The 11044-nt window shown below is 57.1% G+C and overlaps 1 protein-coding gene across 1 annotated transcript; it reads left to right on the forward strand.

The window, feature by feature from the left end:
- The first annotated feature begins 1253 nt into the window (after positions 1–1253).
- Dact3 (dishevelled binding antagonist of beta catenin 3) lies at positions 1254–10204 on the forward strand. The gene is made up of 4 exons (XM_077105861.1): positions 1254–1533; positions 6481–6577; positions 6744–6896; positions 8061–10204. The coding sequence occupies exons 1-4, from the start codon at positions 1285–1287 to the stop codon at positions 9452–9454; spliced, it is 1893 nt and encodes a 630-aa protein (XP_076961976.1). The 5' UTR covers positions 1254–1284; the 3' UTR covers positions 9455–10204.
- Positions 10205–11044: the final 840 nt, after the last annotated feature.

Genomic DNA, 11044 nt, shown 5'->3' on the forward strand with positions numbered 1-11044 from the left:
AGGGCTGGGGATGTAGCAAGTGGTGGGGCGCCCCTGGGCTCAATCCCCAGGACAAAGACAAACAAAAAGGGCACAAGATCTGTCCGGGAAATGGGTATGAATATCGGAGCTGCAGGGAGGCACCCGACACACCGAGCGCAGTGACACGAGCTGGCCACCTGAGGGGGCGCTAGCCCCGCAGCGGAGCGCGGGGAGGCGCAGGGAGCCTTGGAAACCGGTGGCAGGCTCAGACTCAGGACCAGAGAACGCTGAGAACAAAGCCTCTTAGAACGTGGAACAAAGGCCCTGGAAGCGCAGACTGGTGGAGCTTACAGCCTCACTGCACCTAGGAGACAAAGACGCTTAGATTCTCTGCTCCCATCACATCATTTCATCTTCCACCCAACGTCCAGAATTTGGGACACGACCCATCTTGGACCGTTAGAAGAAAGACCGGCCACATAATTTTGTCTGCTCAGTGCAAAATGAAAACGTGGGGTCCCTTGCTCAAAAAATAGGTGAATTTCAAGAGAGCTATAGCAGAATATTAAACCAAGCGCCGAGGTCGTCTAAGCGAGTCCCACGTGGGTGAAGCCGGCCCTGCTTTAAGAAGCATAACTTTATCCGAGGATGTGGTCCGTTTTACAAAGGAGTGTCTCGGAAGGCTTCCTGGAAGAGGAGGCGAAATCAGAGCTCGACCCTCAACCTTGTTCTCCCCCGTCCCCCCTCCTCGCGCAGCCTCAGAAGCTGAAGGTTAGAACAGGGAGGTTGGAACATCTGCCAAACTGTCACGTGGATGCATTCTCTATTTATAGACCATCCTTCCTCTCTCGCCGGACAGTCCAATGGTAGCCAGAGCTCGCCCGCAGGAGGGCGGAACAGGCTGCAGGACCGGGAGGTACCGACCAATGGCATTGGAGCAAGGGCGGACTTGTTTCATTGTGATGCGTAGGGGGGCGTGGTCAAGGCCCTGAGGCAGATTCACGGGGGGGGCGTGGCGAGGCTGTCTTTAAGCTGAGTGAGTAGGTAGCTTCGAGCATGCGTCGTGTTGGGCGGCGCGGGTGCTCTGTCAAGCAACTTCGTAAGGAAGAAATCCACCAATCGGCGGCGGTTGCTGTGTTGCCGGGGGCGTGGCCATGCAGATAAGGCACGGGTGGGCGGCCCAATGGGCGGGCGCCTATGCAGATGAGACGGTGACAGCCCGGCCAGCGGGCGGGCGGGCAGGCGGGCTGCTGGGGCGGGGAGGTGGGACCGGGAGAGGGGTGGCCGTGGGGCCCGGCCGGGCTGGGGCGGGGGGCCGCAGCCATGATCCGGGCCTTCTCGTTCCCGGTGAGCCCCGAACGGGGCCGGCTGCGGGGCTGGCTGGAGGGCAGCCTGGCCGGGCTCTGCGAGTTGCATTGGCTCCGAGAGAGGCAGGAGTACCGCGTGCAGCAGGCGCTGCGGCTGGCCCAGCCCGGAATGGGGGGCGCTGAGGCCGAGGACGAGGAGGACGCCGACGAGGACGAAGATGCGGCGGCGGCGCGCCGGGCCGCAGCGGCCCTAGAGGAGCAGCTGGTGAGGGGCCGCCTGTCCGTTCTTCCCTCCACCCTCGTCTGTATCTGTCTGTCTGTCTCGGTTGGATGCTCAGGCACACGTCGCGAAGGGGCTCAGAGAGGGGGAAAGGACAGGGGGTAGGGTTGGAGACCCCGGAGTCCAAGCGGCGGGCGGGACCTGGCCTCTCCGTCCCCAAATCGGGGGAGGGGGTACTGCATAGCCTCTGCTGGGGCCTCGTGAGATGCATGGCTCCATCCTCTACACCCCTTCCCCAAAGAAAATCCTTCTGGGCGCCAAGTATGTGACAAGACCGGATCTGAGTACTTTGCACGCGTTGTCTTTTTGCAGCTTGGGAGATAGGGGGTGGTAGTTCCCATTTTACAGAGAAAAAAACTGAGGCTCAGAGAGAGGAAGTGACTCACCCAAGGTCACACTGTGGGGATTCAAACAAGCCTCCCTCTGGGCCCGGCTACCAGGGAGGGTTCCATCTTCGCTGAGCCCTGGTGTGCTTGGAGATCTCCAGAGGGGGCGCGGTGGGGGGAGGGGATTTAGGGCCTCCAGAGGGAGGGATCACTGCTGGGAGTTAGCTCAGTCTCTGAGGCCCCCACCGGCATCAAGACCGTCCACGACACTTTCCTCTCTTTCCTACCTGGTCCCAGTCCTCCTTAACCCAAGAAGAGGCAGGTTAAGGCAGCAGGGTGATTTGACTTCTGGGTGCTCTAATGGGGGAAGATGAGCAGAGGTCTCCAAATTAGGGAAGCATCATCCTCTTCTCCATACATCATTCCTTGAGTCCTGAGACCCCCTCCTGGTTGCCTGCGCTCGCTCCCTAAGGCCACATCTCCGTGACTTTCTGTGTCTGCTTCCTTTACTCAGTCCTGTCTGTCTGTCTGTCTGTCTCCCGGGTCTTCCCTCCTTGCATTTCTGCTCTTCTCTCTCTTCCTGCCCCACGCCTCAGTCTCAGTCTCTCTCCTCCCCTCCCCCAGCCTACAGACCCTGGCTCCCCTTGCAGATCCCATCCTGAGCCTGTGGGTGGTCAGAGCTTCCCGTTTGGGGAAACCTGAGCCGAGGTTGGGGGGGGGGAGGGCTCTCCCTGTCGCTGACCTCGACTGCCCCCTCCCCAGATGGGAAGTGGGGAAAGCTGAAGCCAGACACAGGCCCTGCACGCCCAGCCCCTCCCCCTGCCAGGAGTGGGACCCTGCACATTCTTCTTGGAAGCAGAAACAGCTGTGGGAGGCCCCGCCCCCTCCAAAAGTTAGAGACGGGATTGTGGGGGACTTCACCAGCTCCCCCCACCCCAAGGTGCCTGGGTTTCCCAAGTGCCCCCATCCCACCAGGAGCCAGGGCACTGCCCCTCCGCTTCCCCTTCTCTTTACCCCTCATCTTACATCTCTCAGTCTCCCTCTTCTCTCCCCTCTCTCCCAAACCTCAGTCTTCCTGGCTGGCATGAGGTGGTAGTGGAGAGGCCAGTCCCCCCACAGTCACCAGGCAAAGCTCGTCCCAGCACCAGGGAGGAGGCGGTGGCAGGCGGGGACGTGGGGGAGACAGCGGCACCAAGGGAGAGGCAGAGAAGCGCTAAATATAAACTCCTCTGAGTGCTGGGGTTCCTGGGTCCTTCTGAAGATGGGCCTCCTCTGTTCCCCGAGTCGTCCTTATGAGACTTACCCAGTATCTTCACCCAAGAATACACTGTCTTTGAAGCAAGAAAGACAGAAGCCAGACTTGGTGACTTTCTAATAAGAATGATGGAGGTACCAGGTAAAGACTGAGGTTATTGCAGAAAATAGAGGCATGAATTCTGGGTGGGGATCAGGGGCTCCCTGGGTCCTGTTTGCTCCCAGGAAGAAAAGGGGTCACTTTTAACAAGGAGTTCTTAAGCGAGACTTGCAGAGGGCTTCCTACCAGAGCTAAAAGGGCTCTGGACACTGATAAGGGAATATAAGGAAATGGACAAAGATGTGGGGAAATTTGAGGTCTCCAGAAGCCCTAACTACACTCCTGTTAAGCCTCCCTCGGCTGGATGTCCTGCTTGTAGTAGAATTTGCACAAAAGGACCAATAAGGGGGCACTGTGGGGAGGCAGGGGGCAGAATTCAGGCCAAGGACCTCTGGTCTTTAAAGAGTCATCCTTTTTGCAGCCAGAAGGAATGGGGTCAGATTTATAAGATGTGGAATGTAGACTGGGGGAAGATTTCAGGGGTGTCTAGACACTGAGGAGGAGGAGGCCATGGGGGAAGAGAGACTCCAGACTCTCTCTTCCTCAGCCCTCCTTATAGTGGAAGAAATGAGTCCTGCAGAATTTATCAAACAAAACCAAAAAGGGAAAAAGTACTTTACATATATTTTTAATTATGCAAGTAGTATTTTAATTACTCCTTGTTAGATATTCATAGCTTTCATGTAATAATGCCAGTTAGTATTTATTAGTACTTAAAAGGAAGTGCTCCTTTAACTCATGTAGTCCTCCCAGCAGTCCTATAAGAGGTGGAGTCACAGGATGCCCATGTGATAGACAGAAGCTGAGGCCCAGAGAGCCAAATCACCTACCCAGAGTCTCACAGTGGGGAGGTGGAGAGCTGCATTTGGCAACGTGATGCTAACTCATGCCTCCTCAAGCACTCCCCATCCCTCCCTTGACCCCCTGAGGTCCCCACCATTGTCACCTTGGCTGGAGCCCCTCCAGACCTCTTCCTGTAAGGACTTCCTGCATCAGCTCAGCAGAAACAGTTTACATACCAAGAAAGAAATGTAGAGCTTGTAAAAAGCTTTGCTTTTTGCAAATGCCAGTTTCTTGGGTGAGGTCCCAGTGACTGTGCCAGTGGTTCTCAAAGTGTGACCCCTTAACCAGCGGCACCACATCACATGGAACTTGTTAGAGATGCAAATTCTTGGTCTTAACTCCAGACTGGGATCAGAAGCTCTGGAATTGAGACTCAATAATTTTGGTTTTAAGAACCCTTCCAGGTCTGCATGTAGGACAGTAGACCTGTAAGATTATATCACTTAGTGACATTGTAGCTGTCTTAGTTTGTTTAAGTACACTCTTTGAGGTTAGCACAGGATGAAATCGCCTAATGATGAATTTCTTAGAATGTGCCCACATCATTAAGCAACACAAGACTATAATTCTGACTCACTGTCATGCGTGTATTCTGCATTTTTATCTTTCTGCTAATGCTTTATCATAGCAATGGTTCCACAAAGAAATTTGCCATGCTCCATCTTAACAGGTGTATAGTATTCCACTATACATGTGTCATTCATTCATTCATTCATTCATCACATATTTCCTGGGCACCTGCTTTGTGCCCAACACTGCTAGGGAAGGTGCAGCCAACACAAATCTCTGCTCTCCTAGGGATGACGTCCTAGTGAGAGACACAATAAACAAGTGACACCCGGCTATATGATTTTAAGTCAAGAGGTCAATACTGTTGTGTAAAATATAAAAATAGAAAATAGAAATAGAAAAAAGTAGAAGGGTGTCAGCGTGCAGAATGACAGGGGAGCTATTTCGGAAAGTGTCAGAGAAAGGATCGCGGTAACCAAAGATGTGAATGAAGCTGGCCAGTAAGATGTGGGGGCGGCGGGGCGGGGTGGGGGGAGCCAGGCTGCCCTCCAGGACAGCCAGGAGGCCAGGAGGCTGGAGCCCAGGGATCAAGCCAGCGCCTCTGGGGACGGGGTAGAGGACAGGGGACGTTGTTGAGCGATTTGGCTGCTTTTTTGGGTTCTGCTCAAAGCTGACTCCTCTGCATGCCCAGGGCAGCCCAAGCTCAACAATTTGTCGACTTTGCCCACAGAAACAGCCCCAGATGGGGGCTTCTGCTCTGGGGGAGGGAGGAGCCAGGGCCCAGAGGAGTCCCGAGCTGGGAGGGGGCGGTGGCTGCGGGACCGCCGTCTCTCTGCCCTAAATAGGCAGGGCTGGGCGCCTGCCCTCGCGCGCTCCCCCCTCGCCCAGCCAGACAAGCCGCTTTTGTCTGAGGTCAGCCGTCAGCCGCCGGCTCCACAGCTCGACTCCCTCAGCCCCTGTGAGCCTTCTTGGCGCTGGCCCGCCCCCTCTGAAATGAGGCTGCGTTGGGCGTCTTGGAGCCCCCACCCCTGAGAGGTCATGGTCACTGCCCTGGGAAGATTTTCTCCTTCATTTGCTCCTGGGAATGAGGAGCAGTGGACAGACGCTGGGGTGCGGAGGGCTGGGGTGGGTTTCACAGCAGGAGTGGAGCCCAGGGCTCAGGAGGATGTGGTGTGGGGCAAAAAAAAAAAAAAAAAAAAAGTACAGGGATCACTCTGCAGGACCATTAAGGTTAGACTTGGAAGGACTTCCCAGGATGCCCAGAGCCGGGCAGGGGTGGGGTCTGAGGGGAGAAACCTCAGGGGGTGTGAGGCTGAAGCAGGAAGTGCCACAGGACTTTCCACTGGTGACAAAGGGCAGTGAAGGGAGATGGTAGGGTCAAAACTGGAAGAAGGGACCACAGATGGGGATCAGTGGTAGAGCACCTGCCTGGCACCCATGAGGGCCTGGCTCCAATCCCCAGTACCACCCACCTTCACAAAATAAATAATAATAACATAAATAAAATTTAAAACTAGGAGAATACAGACCCATGGCTAAGGGATCCTCTGGGTCCTGGACACCACCTTTAGCACTGAACTGTCTCTATAGCAAGAAGACCTGGAGGTAGACTCAGAGAACATTCTTATGGGGTTCCCTTGTGAGCACAGATAGACGGTGGGCAAGAGGGGGCCTCTGGGACCTCACTGCACCCAGGAGGGACTAGATGGAATTAGCCTCCGTCCCTTATGGACATGAGAGACAGAGACCTTAAGAGGTTCTGGGGCCCAGGTACTGATTTTATGAAGTCAGAGCCTCACTGTCAAAGTGAACCTGTCTGTGTCCATGAGCTCATGGTACAGGGGACTCTGCAGCAACAGGTTGGGCCTTCTGACTGCCCTGCTTTCCCCATGCCCTCAGGAGGCCCTGCCTGGACTCATCTGGGACCTGGGCCAACAGCTGGGAGACCTGAGCCTGGAGTCTGGGGGCCTGGAACAGGAGAGCGGGCGCAGCTCAGGTGAGCAGGGCTGGAGGGGTGGGGTCTGCCTGGACACCCCAGCCTTTCCCACGCTCCCCATCTTTTAGGCCCACACTGTCTCTCTCTGCCCCACCTCCTCCTCTCCCACCCCGGCTTTCCCCACCTCACCTCCCTGATGGTCTTTTGGCTTCTCTTTGGAATCCAGGCTTCTATGAAGACCCCAGTTCCACAGGAGGTCCAGACTCACCACCCTCAACCTTCTGCGGGGACAGTGGCTTCTCTGGATCTGGCTCCTATGGACGCCTGGGTCCCTCTGAACCCCGAGGCATCTATGCTAGCGAGAGGCCCAAGTCCCTAGGTAAGGTGGGTGGGGTTGGGGACCTGCAGCCAGGGACAGGACATTAAGAGGCTCCTTTTGAGCATAAGCTTCCAAGTCACACCTGGACCCCAGTTCTGGCTGTGACCTTCCCTCTTCATGTGATTTTGAGCTTCTCTCTTCTTTCCGGACCTGTCTGTCCATTTGTGAAGGGGGAATAACAGTGTCCACCTGCTGGGGCCTGTGTTGGGTACTCATGGGCCTCTGCCCTTCAGCCCTGGACCAGCCACTTGGTAGTCCCTCTGAGACAGGAACCACTGTTGCTCATTTACAAAAAGTCCATCTCTGAGCCCCTACTGTGTGCTCTCCTAGCACTTTCCTTGGGATGAGGGACACAGCAATGAACTGGACAGGGAGCTCCCTGCCCTCGTGAGTGGACATTGTAGTTGGAGAAATAGAGCATACACCAGATAAATAAGTAAAATACATAGGGCATTAGATAATGACTTGTGCTGTGACAATTCATAAACCAGGGGAAGGGACATCCCTTTGAGTCTGGGGAAGCAATTAGAATCAGAGAAAATATGGCTGAGGGGGAGGTCTCACTGAGCCTGTAAGAGTTGAGTGGCTCCCCTAAGTAAGAGAGTGGGCCAAGCAGATGTCCAGGGGGAATAGTAGTAGGGAGCATCCCAGGAAACAGGAAAAGCAAATGCAAAGGCCCTGAGGTTGGGGCATGACTGGAGTGTGCATCCAGAAGGCCAGTATAGCCTCAGACCTGTAAATGCAGAGGACAGGGTCTAGGGCTGTAGCTCGGTGGAAAGTGCCTGCTTTGAATGTGTCAGGCACTGGGTTCAATCCTCAGCCACATAAAAATAAATAAAGATACTGTGTGTTCATCTACAACATATATATATATATATATATATATATATATATATATATATATGAGAGCGAGAGACAGAGAGAGGGGGGAGGGAGGGAGGGGAGAGGAGGACAGGGGTAGAGGCAGAGGCAGGACAAGTCATGCATGTCTTATTGATCTCTGTGAAGATTTTTTTCACCAACTGTAGACAAGGGAAGGGAGGAAGGCAGGTTTCATTGATGAGGTGAGGTGGAAATGGAGGGAGGTGGCCGGTCCCTTCAAGGTTGGATGAGAAAGGACTTTGAGAGTCTCCCCCGCCCCTTTTTTTCCCCTTCTTCCCCTAGGAGACGCCAGTCCCAGCGCTCCGGAGTCGGTGGGCGCGCGGGCCGCGGTGCCGCGGTCCTTCTCTGCGCCCTACCCGACGGCGGGGTCCGCGGGGCCGGAGGCCTGCTCCTCTGCGGAGCGCCGGGCCCGCGCGGGGCCCTTCCTGACGCCCAGTCCCCTGCACGCCGTGGCGCTGCGCAGCCCGCGGCCCTGCAGCCGCGCTCCTGCCAATTCGCCGGACCCGGTGGGCACGGGGCGGCCCCTGGACGGCTACATCTCGGCGCTCCTGCGCAGGCGCCGCCGCCGGGGGGCGGGCCAGCCCCGGACAAGTCCCGGGGGCGCGGACGGGGGTCCGCGGCGCCAGAACAGCGTGCGCCAGCGGCCGCCCGACGCGTCCCCGCCCCCCGGGGGCGCGCGGCCCGCGAGGGAGCCCTCGGTGGAGCGCGCCGGGGGCCGCGCCACCAGCCCCGCCGCCTTGAGTCGCGCCTGGGCCTCGCAGTGGGAGGCGGACGTGGCACCCGAGCCCGCAGCGCCGCCGGCCGCCGCCTCGCCCCCCGACAGCCCGGCCGAGGGCCGCCTGGTGAAGGCGCAGTACATCCCGGGCGCGCAGGCCGCCACCCGCGGCCTCCCTGGCCGCGCGGCGCGCCGCAAGCCGCCGCCGTTGACCCGCGGCCGGAGCGTGGAGCAGTCCCCGCCCCGGGAGCGCCCTCGGGCCGCGGGCCGCCGCGGACGTGTGGCCGAGGCCTCGGGTCGCCGGGGCTCGCCCAGGGCGCGTAAGGCCGCGCGCTCCCAGTCCGAGACCAGCCTGCTGGGCCGCGCCGCCGCCGCGCCGCCGGGCGCCCCCAAGTACCCCACGGCCGAGCGGGAGGAGCCCCGGCCGCCCAGGCCCCGCGGTGGCCGCGCGCCCACGCTCGCGGCCCAGGCCGCCGGGTCCTGCCGCCGCTGGCGCTCCACGGCCGAGATCGACGCCGCCGACGGGCGCCGCGGGAGGCCCCGCGTCCCTGCGGCCCGCGGCCCCGGGCCAGGCCCGTCCCCGTCGGTCCCCCAGCGCCGTCTGCTCTACGGCTGCGCGGGCAGCGACTCGGAGTGCTCGGCCGGGCGCCTGGGCCCGCTCGCTCGCCGCGGGCCTCCGGGCGGCGTGGGCGGCGGCTACGGGGAGAGCGAGTCCAGCGCCAGCGAGGGCGAGTCGCCTGCCTTCAGCTCTGCCTCCAGCGACTCAGAGGGCAGCGGTGGCCTCGTGTGGCCGCAGCAGCTAGTGGCGGCCACCGCCGCCGCAGGGCCAGTGGGGGGTGCAGGTGGAGGGGCGCCCGCTGGCCCCGCCAAAGTCTTCGTGAAGATCAAGGCCTCCCACGCTCTGAAGAAGAAGATACTGCGTTTCCGTTCGGGTTCTCTCAAGGTCATGACAACGGTGTGAGTTTGGAGATCTGCTTGGGCTCCCCCTTTATGGCCTCTGCACCTCCACACTCCTGATCACTGGCCCTTCCACGCCCACCTTCCAAAGACCACCATTCTGTTTCCAAAGACCCTCTTCACTCCCTTCCATGCGTAGTAGCAGTCTTGGTTAGAAAGGCTCCCCTCCCCCCCAGGGAGGAATGAGGGGAGGATCCTGATCCATCCATTCAGCCTTTGGCTTCCAAGCCCAGGAGCAAGAAAGTTCCCCTTTCGTGGCCTCACTTTCCTCATCTGTACAATGGGTGTCCCTGTTTGCAAGAGGGGTGATTCAGTTTGAATTTCCCCTTTTAGTGTAGAAGTATAGTCTGTTCCCTTCACTTCTCTCCCTGAACACTCTCATTTCTTTCTGTGCCCAGATTTGTCCCCCTCTCATTCACAAAGTGCCCCCTTCATGTCCCTGGATCCTTAGGCTGTCCCCTTGGCACCCAGGTCAGAGACACTGTGTCTGACTCAGGTGGTGCCTGCAGAGTGCCCTGGGAAGGGAAGGAGCACTGACTTCGGGGTTTTGAGGGTCAAGTAGGAGTTGGCGACACCTGGGAAGGACTCTTTCACCTCTATTCCTGGACAATTATGGAGGATTGGGAGGTAAAGAGGGGAAGGAAGATGATTTCTATCTCATGCCTCCACTGTGAGGGAGAGTAGGGGAAGCTGAATGACCCTCAGCTGTTCCAGTTTTTTTTTTCTTTTTTAAAAAATTAGTGTATTTATTATGACGATGGTGACTCCCCCCATACACAGGGGGGCCAGATTCTGTGTGTTTCTCTAACCTCTTTGTAAATAAATGCACAATGTTACATACTTGGTGGACTCTTTCTTTGTCTAAATAGGAGAAATGCTGCTTTTCCTTTGGACTTTTTTTTTGGGGGGGGGGGGCGGGGTGAGTACCAGGGATTCCATTCAGGGGCACTCAACTACTGAGCCGCATCCCAGCCCTATTTTGTGTTTTGTTTAGAGACAGGGTCTCACTGAGTTGCTTAGAGCCTCGCTTTTTGCTGAGGCTGACTTTGAACTCGATCCTCCTGCCTCAGCCTTTCAAGCTGCTGGGATCCAGGAGTGCCCCACCATGCCCAGCTGGATTAAGATTTATTGAGCAGTTGTCTGGCAATGTCCAGAACCAGATGGCAGATCCCAAATGGGGTTCAACATAATCTTCTAAACATTGGCTCTTTTTTGGAGGGGGAGTGGGTTACTGGGGATTGAACTCGGGGCATTGGACCACTGAGCCACACCCCCAGCTCTTTTTATTTTTATTTAGAGACAGGGTCTTGCAAAGTTGCTTAGGGCCTTGCTGAGTTTGCTGAGGCTGGCTTTGAACTGGAAATCCTCCTGCCTCAGCCCCTACCCCCTGGGATTACAGGCATGCACCACCATACCCGCCTTAAACATTGGCTCTCTTATTTCATTGAACATTACGTTTTAGTTAGGTTGGAACATGAATATGATTTCATAAAAATGGGAACAGTACAGGAAAGGGACAAGTGCCCCATTCCCTCTCAGAAGTCATAATCATAATCAGCAATTGGTTGCGTATACTTCCATGCTCTTTATGTGT

This window comes from Callospermophilus lateralis, chromosome 18 (genome assembly GCF_048772815.1).
Source record: "Callospermophilus lateralis isolate mCalLat2 chromosome 18, mCalLat2.hap1, whole genome shotgun sequence".
NCBI lineage: Eukaryota > Metazoa > Chordata > Mammalia > Rodentia > Sciuridae > Callospermophilus > Callospermophilus lateralis.

Coding starts and splice junctions, on each gene's coding strand:
- Dact3 (XM_077105861.1), top strand. CDS start 1,285: ATGATCCGGGCCTTCTCGTTCCCGGTGAGCCCCGAACGGGGCCGGCTG. Junction 1,534..6,480: donor CGGCCCTAGAGGAGCAGCTG/GTGAGGGGCCGC, acceptor CCATGCCCTCAG/GAGGCCCTGCCTGGACTCAT. Junction 6,897..8,060: donor CGAGAGGCCCAAGTCCCTAG/GTAAGGTGGGTG, acceptor TTCTTCCCCTAG/GAGACGCCAGTCCCAGCGCT.